This window comes from Carassius carassius, chromosome 5 (assembly GCF_963082965.1).
Source record: "Carassius carassius chromosome 5, fCarCar2.1, whole genome shotgun sequence".
NCBI lineage: Eukaryota > Metazoa > Chordata > Actinopteri > Cypriniformes > Cyprinidae > Carassius > Carassius carassius.
The window spans coordinates 24,016,957-24,032,539 of record NC_081759.1 but is presented as its reverse complement, the minus strand read 5'-3'; the positions used below and the strand labels follow the sequence as shown (position 1 = coordinate 24,032,539).

General features: G+C 36.3%; 2 protein-coding genes across 2 annotated transcripts; both read left to right on the top strand.

The window, feature by feature from the left end:
* The first annotated feature begins 359 nt into the window (after nucleotides 1-359).
* zgc:110626 (uncharacterized protein LOC550588 homolog) lies at nucleotides 360-3,247 on the top strand. Its single transcript, XM_059550183.1, has 7 exons — nucleotides 360-694; nucleotides 793-828; nucleotides 923-983; nucleotides 1,239-1,386; nucleotides 1,471-1,567; nucleotides 1,949-2,205; nucleotides 2,403-3,247. Exons 1-7 carry the CDS (start codon nucleotides 433-435, stop codon nucleotides 2,802-2,804), a joined length of 1,263 nt encoding a protein of 420 aa, XP_059406166.1. The 5' UTR covers nucleotides 360-432; the 3' UTR covers nucleotides 2,805-3,247.
* A 4,058-nt stretch (nucleotides 3,248-7,305) lies between these two features.
* Nucleotides 7,306-11,493, top strand: LOC132141034 (arrestin domain-containing protein 3-like). The gene is made up of 7 exons (XM_059550184.1): nucleotides 7,306-7,612; nucleotides 7,690-7,728; nucleotides 7,823-7,883; nucleotides 8,569-8,716; nucleotides 9,734-9,830; nucleotides 10,219-10,475; nucleotides 10,838-11,493. Exons 1-7 carry the CDS (start codon nucleotides 7,351-7,353, stop codon nucleotides 11,246-11,248), a joined length of 1,275 nt encoding a protein of 424 aa, XP_059406167.1. The 5' UTR covers nucleotides 7,306-7,350; the 3' UTR covers nucleotides 11,249-11,493.
* Nucleotides 11,494-15,583: the final 4,090 nt, after the last annotated feature.

Sequence of the window (15,583 nt, the reverse complement as noted above, 5' to 3'; positions counted from 1 at the left end):
AAGTGGGCTGCAATGAATGTCCGTGCAAAACAGCTTTTTTTCAACGCTCCTACCCAATGACAGAGGCATGCAGGGTTTTTTTCCACTGGAGTAGTCACGTGAAGGATGCGTGCACAACTAATAACTAATATCATCACGCTATAAAGGGTTGGCCTGCGCTGGGTGCGCCCCTCCCCCTATAACTGTTCTGTCTCGCGGAGGAGCTCATTTGTGTGCATCTGTGTGAAATACGCATAGGAAAAAAGAACGACAGAAAGAACGGCTCCCCTCCAGCCGCGACTCGGCTCCCATCGTTCATGTTTATGAGCCGTTCAAAAGAATCGGTTCGTTCGCGAACGTCACAACTCTACCCACCACATACTTTTGTTGATTGTTTCCTGCAGTCGCGTGACTGAAGCTGGGAAGCAGCAGATATCGGCGCCAGGAGACAAGATGTCCCTCACTGTGAAAAACCTTTCTGTTACTTACAATCCTATCAATCAGGGCAATACCTTCACCAGTGGGGATTTTATATCGGGACAAGTCATTCTGGATGTAGCGAAGGACACAAAAATGCAGTCGTTGAGTGTGAAAATTAAAGGTAAAGCAGAAGTGCACTGGACCGAACGTCACGGCAAAACCACTGTGGTTTACTCGGATAAGGAGAAGTTTTATTCCGTGGAGAGATTTTTTGTTCGGGAGGACATAAAACATGGTAGGAGGAACTACTGCTGCTGTATGTTTTGCTTTAAATTTAGAAGAGACCAGATCGATTTAACCAGCTGTATATTGTGCTGTAACTTGATCTTGCAGGAAATGAGATGCTGAAAGATCCATCAGGACAGCCGTGTAAGTCTGTTCGCGAATTAGATGAATAATGCAACAAGAGCTTTCAGAAATATACTTAAAAAATCTGATTTTTAATTTGATTTTGACTTTTTAGATTCTTCTGTTCTGGCACCAGGGCGTCATGTTTACCCATTTACCTTTCAGTTGCCTCTACAGTAAGTTAAGACAGAAACTCATTTTAAGAACGGTTTAAAATGTACCATGCTTCAGACATGTAACTTATTCACGTTGTTTTACTCTTCTATACCATTCAACTAAATAAACAAAAAGTCAAAAGTTCAAAGTACTAGCTCTCTTTGCTTCTTGAATTCATGCAAATGAACACAACTTTTAATTTTTCTTTTCAAAAATATTAAAATGTAGTGTATTTTAGTTATGTATTTTACATAAAGCATTTATTTTCCTTATAGGCACTTCCCACCAACCTTCAAAGGTTCAGTTGGAAAAGTTGTCTACACTTTGGAGACAAAACTTTCCAGATCAATGCGTATTTCCAGCAAAGACAAAACCGAGTTTCATTATGTCCCCAGACCAGTTGTGTCCAATCCTGAACTAATGGTGAGACTACGATCCCATGTATGTCTTTACCATGCATTCATCTAATATGTTTTGTAACTGTATTACATGTTTTGTCTTATTTAGGCACCTCAGCATGGAGCCAAAGATAAACAAATGAAACTCTTCTCTTCTGGGAGTGTCTCGATGAACATAAACACTGAGAAAATGGGATACTACCTTGGTAAAATTGTATTTCTAATAGTGTTAATTTTCTCCCATTGTCAATAAACACATCTTTGTGGAGTAGGTGAACACTGTTAGGTGGACTTTTCCATTCTTGAGTTTCATGTTTACAGTCTATGCACTCTTGTGCAAGCGAGTAGATTAAAATGATGAATGAGGTATTTTTAGAACGTGTGTTTTCAGCTGTTACACAACTGTAAACCCATCTAAACCCACGCACCATTTGTAAAAATGGTTCTACTTGTTTTTTTTTTCTTTTAGGAAAACATTAATGTAACATAGTTTGTGCAAAACTTATATTATCTGTACAGACTTCTTAATTTTCAGTGTATTTTTCATATGTAACATGATTCTGAATGATTCATGATTCTCCCTACAGGAGAGGGCTTGAAAGTTTTGGCTGAAGTTCAGAACAGTTCTTCCCGTACAATCAAACCAAAATACTGCTTGTATGAAAAACACAGCTTTTTTGCTAGAGGAAAGAGAAAACTTCACACACATGACCTGCTTAAAGAGGCAGGGGAACCCATTGAGCCAAACTCAAAGAAAACTGTCACCAAAATGCTGTCCATTCCACCCAGCCTTGCCATATCTATCCTAAACTGTAGGATCCTCAAGGTTGAGTACAGACTCAGGGTGAGTTTTAACATCTGAAGCACTGCCATTAGAACGACGTATCTGTGTTCGATTTTATTTTAAAGTTGGATCATAACATGTTAACTGTATTTTAAAATTAAGGGATGTGCTGATTGCTTATATCAAGCATAGATGGGTTTCTGTTGTCATTACCTGCTCTTAATTTAAAATTTGTTCTTCAATATCTGTGCGTCTAGGTCTACCTGGATGTGCCATATGCGTCAGATCCAGAGATTAAATTCCCAGTTGTGATTCTTCCTCCTCCGCCTGTCTCAGGGGCTACAAACAGTGACTTTGGAATCTGGAATCATCCACCAGGAAGCAATGTGTACCCCAACCCACCTCCTATGGCTTCACGTGCCCCACCACTTAACGTGGTTGGACCACCTGGTCAGTTTGGTGCCCCTGGCTACTATGGACCTCCTCTGAATTCGTTTCCTGCTCCTGGTTACCCTGGACCTCGGGGTCAGTTTGTTCCACCTAGTTTCCCTGGTCACTTTGGTCCTTTAGTTTCAAATCAGTCTGACCCATCAGCTCCACCTCCTTATCAGGAATATCAATTTTATCCACAGTGGCCAGACCACCCTGAAAAATCTTGACAATGTGATTTTTAGAATCACCTTAGATTTCTTTTGTGTTATTGTTTTATCTATAATTTTGAACTTATTTATATATACCTGTATATCCTTTTACATTTTAGGTAGTGATGTTGACTGTTAATAAGTAAACAACATTCTATACTATTTATTTTTGTATTTCTGAACCTTCAGTATAGTGCTACATTTTACATCCCATGAAAAATATATTTCCTGCTTTATCTGTTAAAGGGGTTATATGATGCTTTTTTAAAAGATCATTATTTTGTGTATTTGGTTTAACAGAATATGTTGACATGCTTTAATGTTCAAAAAACACATTATTTTTAAAATACTGTACATTATTGTAGGTCCTCTATGCCACGCCTCTTTCAAACGTTTTTTTATAAAGTCCCTCCTTCCAACAAGCGCAGTTTGCTCTGATTGGCCAACTGACCCAGTGCATTGTGATTGGCCGAACACCACTAAATAAATGTAAAGACATTTAATAATGTTCTTAGTTTTGTCATCAGTTCAAGCCTGAAAAGGGAACAGAGTGGTGTGAAGCTTGTATGTGTTTGCAGTACACAAGCCTCGGACGGTTAAGACTGCTGACTCCACTGTCTATCTCTCTCTCACACACACGCAATCCGCAAAACTCTGCAATTGAACAGTCAATAGCAAATATTTAAACTAATAACAAAACATACTTACAGTAGCTGATTCAGAAGCGCCAGATTGTCATAGCAAAGACAGAATTACCATTTTTGCATTACCATCCATAAAATGCGTTGCGGTTCTGTTGTAACTTGTAAGTCATCTTAAAGATTCCTAAATGCATCTACTTTCGGAAGGCCTAATAAAGTGCTTTTGGTCTTGCATCTCCCTGACATGGCAGCTTCAACACTAACTGCGGTTACTGAAACCATGCCTTCTTTCTTTGCATGAACATTTCTGCGGCATTACGCAAATCTTTCCACATAGTGACGTAGACATGTGGCATGTTTGAATGAGCCGTTTTAGGGCAGCGTAGCAGAGTCTTAACTTTGATAAAGAATATCTCTTTGGGTTTGAGACTTTAGGCTTTGCAACTTGACAGATCTTCTTCATGCACAAAGAGCTATAACACTCCAAAGAGAAAGGGAAAATTAAAATCTCATTATATGACCCGTTTAAGAAGAGTACTATATATATATATATAAATTGTTTCACATTAAAGTAAGCATTTGTGCTGCTTTACAATTGAATACATGTATTCAACTTGAAATGTTAAATTGTATTAAGTGACAGCTTTATGGCAGCATGAACACTTTTTTTATTTAAAGTTTTTTTTCAGTTTCTGCATAAACTGATAAATTGTTACAAAAGTTATGAATTTACCATGAAGTTCTCCATAAAATGTTAAAAACAATGTGTTCAGAACTTAAACTGTTACAATATAGACCAAAAACTTTTTTGAACATACTGTGACACTAGTTTATTGTTAGACTGAGTAATATATTTTATAGATTTCTATTTATGTATGAAATATAAATCAGAATTTACTCACATATTATGTGCTTTTATATCTTGTTAACAGCGGATTGAGTAATTTATAATTAGTAAAAATTAAAAAATGACTATGTAAATTTTAGAGTCACACTGAAGGCATCAAGGGCTATTTGACCAAGAAGGAGAGTGATGGGGTGCTGCGCCAGATGACCTGGCCTCCACAGTCACCGGACCTGAACCCAATCGAGATGGTTTAGGGGTGAGCTGGACCGCAGACTGAAGGCAAAAGGGCCAACAAGTGCTAAGCATCTCTCGGGGAACTCCTTCAAGACTGTTGGAAGACCATTTCAGGTGACTACCTCTTGAAGCTCATCAAGAGAATGCCAAGAGTGTGCAAAGCAGTAATCAAAGCAAAAGGTGGCTACTTTGAAGAACCTAGAATATGACATTTTCAGTTGTTTCACACTTTTTTGTTATGTATATAATTCCATATATAATTCCACGTGTTAATTGATAGTTTTGATGCCTTCAGTGTGAATCTACAATTTTCATAGTCATGAAAATAAAGAAAACTCTTTGAATGAGAAGGTGTGTCCAAACTTTTGGTCTGTACTGTATATATATATATATATATATATATAAAAATTTACAAGAAAAGTTTTTAGATCATTAACATGAGACATAATGATTGCAAGGATAATAAAGTTAAATGTTATAATACACTCATGCTACTGTTAGAGAGCTACATAGCTGTCTGTCAGTTCATTCAAATATACCAATTTAGTGAGAAAAAATCTATTTCTACAGTACATGATATGAACATAACCAACTTAAGTAGGCCTACATTAAGTATTTTAACAAATGCCTGCAGAGGGGGCCTGGTGATGTTTCAGTTTACACCATGATTGAACGATGTTTAAATCCATATAATTTAAATATTTGGTCATATGCAAACTCAGAGCTAGGGCTTAAACTTTTATTTTGAAATTGTGATGTACAACAAATATAGAAATATGTTGATGTATTCTCCTGTGCTAGTATGGGTTTCTAAATGGGTTTCTAAAAGATGTAAATTATAAATCTAGAGAGATAATGCACACTGGTTTCTTCCACATGTTTAAGGCCATAAGCCTAGCAGCGTGACCTTGATCATGAAAAATGGGTTGGTCCTGAAAACCCTTTGGTCCTGAGTCACCACTGTAAGGGTCTCATGTACAGCAGGGCAAAAGGTGTCACATTGTATGCAGTTGCCATCAGATCCAACAGTCTCTGAAACTGTGTGACAGTAAGTGACTGGGCTTTTACTCTCTTGACTGCCGTGCAGGAAGAGCGTCCTAAGAGCAAACTCGATGAGTGATTCCTGTGCTCTAAGCCACTGCATCCACACACAAACTGTGTGTATTCCCACCCGTAATGAAATGCGGACAGGGAGGAACACATAGTCAGATTGGAGATTGCTTGTCTACTTTCTTATCTTTGCTTGCCATATGAAAATCACTCATTCAAAGATGGACAACAATCAAATAGACGATACACACATTGAGCGGATGTGCTTTTATACTTCCTGGTCCCTACGTCATCTCCACCAGTGATGTAACCAAGGATTCCTTTGGAATGATTACACACGTGTTTCAGAGCGTGGAAACACAGGGGTGTTTTGCGATGCAGCTCGAGTTCCTGAAGGGGAACTATCTTGCCAATGAAAATGTCGCAGATGTTAATGTGTAATGACCTGTACCAGGGGTGGTGAAATCCGGTCCTAGAGAGCCACAGCCCTGCAGAGGTCTGCTCCAAACCTTATTAAAACTCACTTGCCTGTAGCTTTCTAGTAACTCTTCAGACCTTTATTATCTTGTTCAAGTGTGTTTGATTAAGGTTGAAGCAAAATTCTGCAGGGCTGCAGCTCTCTAGGACCGACGTTCGCCACCTCTTACCTATACAGAGCACTGAAATTCGTTTAATGCAGCATTAATTAAAATAAAGAAATTAGATCAATCAAAACACAATATAAATTAGGATGTTAAGCCAGGGTTAAGCATAGAGTGATAACAGAAATCATAAATTCGTGGGTTTGTTTCATCTTCATTTTCTGCATTTCATTTTCTGCGCACTTGCAGAATTGTCATTTTTCGTTTTACAGGCTGATTGACTCATTTATCAATCTCTTTATTGAATGATTACTTAAAATTAATATTTTTATGAGAGTAAGTATGATTTCAGTGGAATTTAAAATGCTTAACTGAAGAGAACATGATGTTAAGTGAGAGGTTTTTGTTTACGGATCAAAAGAAGGTCCTGCTGCACAAACTGTACACTATCCTACTACAAAATACATTTTTTTATTCTTTAATTATTTTTAAACTTTAAGAAAACTTTCCTGGCTAATCAAAATCAAACCATAAAAAAAGAATGTTCTCGGAACCAAAAACCTACATCCTGGGAACGTTCTGGAAACAAAATACTAACGTTCTGGGAATGTTCTGGGAACCAACAATTGTTAGCTGGGAGGTTGGTATTTTTCATGTTTCTAAAACATTTTATTTTGGTTACATTATTTTTTTTATTTTAAAAACGTTTTGATACAGAGCTAAAGTCATCTACATAACCTATTATAGCATACATGCTAATATTACAGCATAGATATTGGATGTAGCCTAATTTGCGAGTGTGAGGAAATTGCTCTAAAAATGCGGGGTATTAAAATCGTTGGAACACACATGCACTATTTAACAATCTCAGATCTTGTGAACTCTCTGCAATGCAGTGCATGCATTTTACAATACAACACATTTTGTCAGATGCTCTGCAATAACTCTTCAGTGTTTCTTATGGGCCAATGTTTTTTTTTTTTTTTGTTTGTGATGAAGTAAATTTAAATTAATAAAAAAATATTCTGGCCAATCATGGGCCCCTGCACACATGGGGCCCCTAGGCTGCAGCTTAGGCAAGCCTGTGCATTAATTTGTGCCTGAGAATGTCCCACCTACAGATGGAAGTCCACATACTGTAGCATGCAGCAAGCCTGTAAAGTGATTTCATTGAGTTCAAACTTCAAAAGCGGATATTGGCACCAAGCAACATGTCCCTCACTGTGAAAAACATTTCTGTTACTTACAATTCTATCAATCAGAGCAATACCTTCACCAGTGGGGATTTTATATCGGGACATGTCATTCTAGATGTAGCGAAGGACACACTTATCCAGTCGTTGAGTGTGAAAATCAAAGGTAAAGCAAAAGTGTGCTGGACAGAACGTTATGGTCAAACAACTGTTGTTTACTCGGATAAGGAGAAGTATTATTCCATGGAGAGGTTTTTCGTTCTGGAGGACAAAACACATGGTAGGAGGAACTAGCTGTGCATTTTTCTGTGTAAGACATCAGGTCGATTCAACAAGCATGTTTTGTGAATCTTGTAGGTGACCTTGAGATGCTGAACGATCCCTTCGGACAGCCGTGTAAGTCTGTTCTCAAGTTACATGAATATAGTAAGAAGAGGTATGGAAATGAATCTGAAACATATTCTTTGCATTCATCTGTGTGACTTATTAGATTCTTTGGTTGTGGCACCAGGGCGTCACGTTTACCCATTCACCTTTCAGTTGCCTCAACAGTAAGTTACACAACTCTTCGCTTTTCATTAATTGTGACTCTGGGTCTGTAAAACGTGTATGTGGATAAGTGAATAAGAATGTCTGAGATGTAAAATGTGCTTTAAAACGTGTGAAATTTGGGAAAAAGGGGTTATCTTCAAGTTTGACACTGCTCATACTTTACACAGGGTTAACAATTAATCCTGGGTATTCACAAGGTGACGTTTCACACTGTACTTTCGTAAACCTCTGGGTAACGTTCTAAATCATTTGCATATTTGCTCTGTCAGTGTGACTGGTGCATCACGTGTTTGCCAACTATTGAAATTTTCAGAATGGAGTTTTCGGACTACAAAGGCGAGAATGAAAGGATCTCTTCTTTACTCTAATTTGTTTGATCACTATAACTATTATAAGTGTTTCTGTACTGTTCTGAATGTGAATGTGATACACTTATGAAGGTCCAAAGGTATTCTCTCTTTTGTCAATGGTTTTCCTTTCATGGCATCCTGCATGTTCGTTACCTCATTTTGATTTAGCAGACAAAATGTTTTCAAATATAAAATACTTAAAAAAAAGTTTAAAAATATATATTAATAAAATATTATTAATAAATTAAGAGACTATGCCAACATTTATTTTTCCCCCCAGATTTTTTGTTTGTTGTCGCGAAATAATCACATTTACACATTCTTTTCTTCATAGACACTTCCCACCATCCTTCAAAGGTTCAGTTGGAAAAATTGTGTATGCTTTGGAGGCAAAACTAGAAAGAGCAATGCGTGTTTCTAGTAAAGACAAAGCAGAGTTCCACTATGTACCCAAAGCTGATCTGACTGGTCCTGAACTAATGGTGAGATTATGTTTTTACAAAACCTAATGTGGGACGTGCACAGAAGTTCTGAGGGGCCGGGGCTCAAGTGGAAAAAATATATATATATACTTTAAATGTGAAATTAAAATTATCAGTAGGTGGATGCAAGTCACTGTTAGTAAGTTAGTCATTGCAACAGCATCATGTTGCTCATGATGCTATATTTGTTGGCGAAATAGAGCAAACACCGTCAATATTGTGTCTAAAACATAAGTGTCTTAAAATTAAATTCTTGTTTATTGATCTGCTGTATAAAATCAATATCACATTTGTAATCATGCTGCTTTTTGGTGGAAAAAAAACTTCATGTGATACTGATTAACTCTATGAAATGATATAAATATATTAACTTCTGCCCCCATATCTTGAATTTCATGATCATTTTAAATGCATTTTAATAAAATGAATCATGCGGTGAAATGACGTGCAGTGGTCTTACCTAGACTTCCTATTGCCTAAGCTAAACTTTAACTAACTTACATGGTAGTTACCAAGACAAATTAACTATATTTTCCTTTTGTCTTTTGCATAATTAGCTATAAATTTGGGGCACAGGTAGCTTAGTCTTTGCTCATCACCACTCATCTCCACAGCAAGACAAACACAACTGGAAAGGGAGGGCTTCTCTTCAGCAGGTCTCTGTTTGTCTGTGATTGTGATGTGCTGGATCAGTGTGTGCTACACTGCTGTGCTGCAGAGACGCAGAGGGAGAAAGGCATCAGAGCTCGAGTCTTTCAACATCGATATTACGTAACCTGATATTACGATTTTTTTATTTGTTTGACAGGGAAAGCTGTGTGCAAACAGAAATGTACACATATATTCTCTTATAAAAATGCAAAAAACTCCCCAGAAAAAAGGGCACTTTCTCTCGAGGAAGAAAAAGGGCAGGTGCTCAAGCCCACTTTGATGTCTATGTGTGCACGTGCCTCCATACATTCTATATGTTTTGAGGTTTTCTCACCTTTTCTATGTATTACGTTTTGTCTTATTTAGGCACCTCAGTATGGAACCAAAGATAAGCAAATGAAACTCTTCACCTCTGGGAGTGTCTCCATGAGAATAAACACAGAAAAAATGGGATACTACCTTGGTAACATTGTATTTGTTATTGTAACATCTCAGAATTGTTGATGTTCCCTCATTGTCAACCATTCTTGTTCTGTTGTGTCAAGTAAACCCAAAGTTCGATTTACATCAGATGGCCATTTTCATCAAATCAGTTTGACATAGCAATTTTTATCTATTTTTCAGGACAGTCATTATGTTTGGGTTACATTGCAGATACACAAGATCCAGAAACTGCACAGAAAAACTTTTTAATGTGTTTGTAGCTAAATGCAGCATATGCAAAATGTTGATACAATTGTAAACATCTATGTGGGGAGCAGGGACTGGATTGTTGTTTTTCTTTTCTTTTTTTTCTTTTTTTTGGATAAGCAAAGGTTGTTTTTTTAAATTAAGTGTATGTATCTCCACAGGAGAGGGCTTGAAAGTTTTGGCTGAAGTTCAGAACAATTCGTCCCGTTCAATCAAGCCAAAATACTGCTTGTATGAAAAACACAGCTTTTTTGCGAGAGGAAAGAGAAAACTTCACACACATGACCTGCTTAAAGAGGAAGGGGAACCCATTGAGCCAAACTCAAAGAAAACTGTCACCAAAGTGCTGTCCATTCCACCCAGCCTTGCCATATCTATCCTAAACTGTAGGATCCTCAAGGTTGAGTACAGACTCAGGGTGAGTTTTAACATCTAAACCAACTCATTGCAGTGAAGTGAGCACATAAATCAGATTGGCATACCATTGTGTTTTTATTTTAAAGGTGCATTTTAACATTTTAACCATTTAACAAATTAAGGGCTGTGATTGAAAAACAGTGTTTCTGTTACTGAATATTTTATATCAATTCTACAGTATAATACCTACTTTTAAAATTAATGTATTTTTTTTTATTTGCCTGAAAAATTTGATGTTGACCTAAAAAAACATTCAAATGCACACGATAATTGCATAACAATAAGCATTTGGACATCTTTACAAATTTACAGTACAGTCCTAACTGAATCATTAATATTTCAATATATTTGCATTGTGTCTAGGTCTACCTGGATGTGCCATATGCCTCAGATCCAGAGATTAAATTCCCAGTTGTGATTCTTCCTCCTCAGCCTGTGTCAGATCCTAAAAACAGTGACTTTGGAATCTGGAATCAACCAGCAGAAATCAATATTTACCCCAACCCACCTCCTATTGCTCCACAAGCCCCACCACTTCATGTGGTTGGACCACCTGGTCAGTTTGGAGCTCCTAGTTACCCTGGTCCTCCTCATGTTCAATTAGGAGCATCTGGTTACCCTGCTCCTCCTCTTGGTCAGTTTGGTGCACCTGGTTTCCCTGGACCTCCTGGTCAGTTTGGTCCAGATTCTCATCGGTCTGACCCATCAGCTCCACCTCCATATCAGGACTATCAGTTATATCCACAGTTTCCAGACCACCCTGAAAAATCTTGACAAATGGTTTTAAAATCACTTTCTTAGCTTCTATTAACTTTTAATGTAAAGATTTGCAAGAATGATTCATATTGACATGTAGCCTATTTTCTACAAAGTAATGTTGAATTTAATATGGTGAAACATTATCACAGTTGAAGATTGGATACAATTTTAAGTCAGAACAATAGTTAAACAGTCTATTAAATAATGCACAATGATCTTTATTGAGCTCACTAACTCTAGGTTGCAATCACACAAAATACAATGCATGTTTTATTTCTTATTTCTTTATTCCTTTTTCTAATGTGACTGAATAAGTAAAACATATGTATATTTGTAATTTCCGTTTAATACAAATAATTTTTCCACTGAAGAGTTTTTAACAATACCCTACATTTAATTTGTGACATGACCCAAATCAAACAATGTACATTTTTATATACTGCCAGAGATTTTATAATTAAGTTAATTTGACATGTAATACAGTTTCAAAATGCTGTTAAAATGGAGTTTAGAAAACCTTTCTAACCCTAAAGCCCTTTGACTGCTAAATGTTGGTAGATTGTTTTATTATGTTTGCTCAAGTATCGGCTGTCAAGGTCCCACATTTACCACCCATATTGAGAGATTATTATTATGCTAAAATGCTTTGAGTTTGGCAATATTTGACATTTGAGACACATTAAGCGAATTGTAAAAGTTTGAGGATAACCATGAGATTGACAGAACCAGGTAAGCATTTATCCAGAATTCCTTACCAGTAAAGACATACCATGTTATACTAGGCACAGGGCAGTGAACAGATGGGAACAGCAAGGAATGTTGCCTTAAGCCCCCACTAAAGACTTTTATTGTATAATATACTCACAGTGCCTTCGGGGGCCACTTATAGAAACTGCTCCCTGGGTCCTGTGAATTTGAGCCAAACGTAGTCTAAAAATGGCCCGCAATACAAGACTATGAAGTGTACGATGGGGAAACATTTTCAGCTTACAAAATTTGCCAATACAGTTTTTGAATTTGGAATGAATCATCTGATGTTCGTTGACATATGGTTTCTAAGTTTTACTATATTTATCCAAATAAAAGCTCTTATTTTTGTGTTATTTTAGTAACCTAATTTTAAAGCATTTGTGTGAATAGCATTATGGTTGATTATTTTCTTTTTCTGGAAGACATCGGACAAATAGTATTGAACTACTTTCAGTTCAACGTAAAGGGTACCGCTCCAGTGTCAGCTTTTGTACCTTTTTTTCTGAGTGTATGTTTGCAGCAGAACAGTGATGTAACAGCTAAAGGTAAATTCCAATAATAATTGAAATGGTGACATACAGTGTTGGGGGTAACGCATTACAAGTAACGCGAGTTATGTAATCAAATACTTTTTTTCCAAGTAACTAGTAAAGTAACGCATTACTTTTTTCATTTACAAGTTACTTTGTTTTCCCATTTATTGACTGTCAAATCTTCTGTCCCCATATTGCTAGAAAACGGAAGTGCAGAGGAGTTGTGTGCGCCGTCTGAACATGATGTTACTCTACTTCTAGACTAAATGTGAATGTGCATTAATCCATCCCACTCACAAAAAACAGATTAAGCATTTATCAAAATGAATTACAACAGTGAAATACAAACTCAGAATATGACGCACACCTGCAATAATTAAATATGTTAAATAAAACAAATGTATTTGAAACAAATTAAACTCCATAATTATTGGGAAGAAGGAGGCGGGAACCGGCAGACAATCAAATCAAACTTTAATTACAAAATAAAGACAAAACAGCGCGTCAGCCCCTCACGGACGACTGACGCGCACAAATAAAAAGCGAACAGGCCTGAAAAACCCAGGCCTGGTCCTCCCTCGTCCTTCACTGTCGTCACTCCAGTTTTATATCCCTCCATCTCCTCCGTGGGACTCGAGGCCGGTGGGTCGAGCAGGTGTCGCTCATCTCCAATCACTCCACCAGCCTCGCTCTGTTCCCACGTCTCTCGGCCCCGCCCCACTCGTCACAGCATTTAATCCAATTTTATTAACAAATGTCTTTGCTACTGACCTTTAATGATCCAATTCAACCATACTAATAACCAAAAATAACTTTAGATAAACTAACAATTGTGCCTCATTGTTTTTTTATATTTGCTATAAATAGAACTTCTTATATTAAAAACAATCAAGCCCCACTCATATTTAAAAAGTAATGTGAAAGTAAAGAAAGTAACACATTACTTTTCATAAAACGTAACTAACTAATGTAATTAGTTACTTTTTTAGGGAGTAACGCAATATTGTAATGCATTACTTTTTAAAGTAACTTTCCTGGTGACATATGACCTGCTGGCTTATTTCCTGTTTCTGTACACACCTTTGTCTCATTATCACTGCCTCACATTTATTTTAAAAGAATATCCAGGCATCAACAGAGCAGAGAGTGTTGAAAGCAATATTTGTACTGTAAACTATAGTTTATTAATATTTAAATATGAAAGTAAACAGCCTATAATTTAGCTTCATTTGCAGCATCAAAACATTTCTTCAGTAAACAATTCAAATACAACACGTTTAAATCTATCAACTAAATACAGAACTAAAAAGTATTTGGTTAGTCATTACATAGTGCAAGATACTACAGAATGAAAAATCAAGCATCGCAAAATGAAGCGTCATGTGTCTACCCTGTCACTCTCTCTCTTTGTCTCTCTACTAAAAATAATTATGATGCTAACAGTGCGTAAATCTTTACTCAGAAAACACCCTTTCCAGAAAATTATGACATTAATTAAAAACTCAATACTAATCTAATCAATAAGAAGTGGTCTCTGTTGCTGATCCATTATTATGATCGACACGCTTTCATGTGAATTATTATTATTAGTTATTTTTAATTTATTTAAAATTACCTTAGATGCCCACAGGAAGTGTATTAAAAAGGGCTTTGCTTTCAAGTCATTACAGTCCAACACTGATGTATTATCAGTATTTGGCATGCCAACAACCTGAGTCATGCATATTAGCACAACACTGTTTAACACTACTGTCGAATATATATATATATATATATAAAAATATATGTATTGTAAAATAATTGTAACTATAAGGAAATATATTAATGCAGTGTATGCTACATATAGAGAAAAACACAACAATTTGGTCTCCAAAATCCTTCATGAACCTTGCTTCTTACTATTTCTGTACTGTGTATTGTAGTGGTTGGGTGTTCAGATTAAATGATTTATCTGTCACTTCTCCCAATCCAGAATGATAATGATGGTGTGTTTAGGCCAACTAAATCACCAAACATTAATCCAAGATGGCAGCATGTTTCCTTGCCATCTTATTTTAGGTGTTTGTGCCATTGCCTTGATTTTATTTGGATTTGACAACTTGGATTTGAAGTATTTTATATCCGTTCAAGGCCTATTGGAACATTTGACCTGGTGAGGCCTGTTTTCTGTCAAGAGTCTTTGAAGCATATCTTGGCTATCATAGGCTTTTCAGTCAAGGTGCTGTATTGACTTTATTTTTATTTATTTTTTTGTAGTGTTTCAACTTTTATTTTGTTTATTTTATTTTTTTACTGATTTTGTTTTATAATTTTATGTTGTATGAGACCAGTTTTTTCATATTTCCCAATTGACGTAGATTGATGGTATTTAGGCTGCAGTTTGGATTAGAGCAGATTTTGGAATTTCACAGTTGCAAGGTTCTTATTATTTTTCAAAGTCTTTAAAATGTTGTATGATTCTTAATTTCAGTTTTCAGAATTATGACTTGATCAGCTTGTGCTGTCCTATTTGCTATCCCTATCTCACTGTAATCTTTGTTTTTTTATACCCTTTTTTTCTCTCTCTTGTGCTTGTTTTCCTTTGTTGTGATAGCTATCACTAGTGTCATTGTTTGCTAAAGCTCATATCAGCTCTTCTATGACATACATAATTGAACTGGGGACATTATGCATTATTCATCCACACTTGTAAAACCTAGCACACTTCAATTTTGTCAGACAATACGATTGAAATATTGCTTGTAAAAGTCTGCGAAAAATATAAATTCAAAGTCTACAATATTTAGTCTAAGTAACCTTTTCAACTAACACTTTTTAAATGACAAGACCTTGCAATGTCAGGTTCAGTGAAGGTAAAGCTGCTGCTGTTTGAGCCCAGTTTGATCGCTAATCCTGCAGGGGCCATTTGAGGCAGGATAGACTCTCCTATATTTTACTTAATTGGTCTAATACTTAATTATTTATTGTAAAAGAACTACATAATCAAAATCATTTTGGTGAGGTTTCTTCAATTGATGAAGTAACATGTCTTCTTCTTATCTTATTATTATGCTGAAAAGAGTTGTGC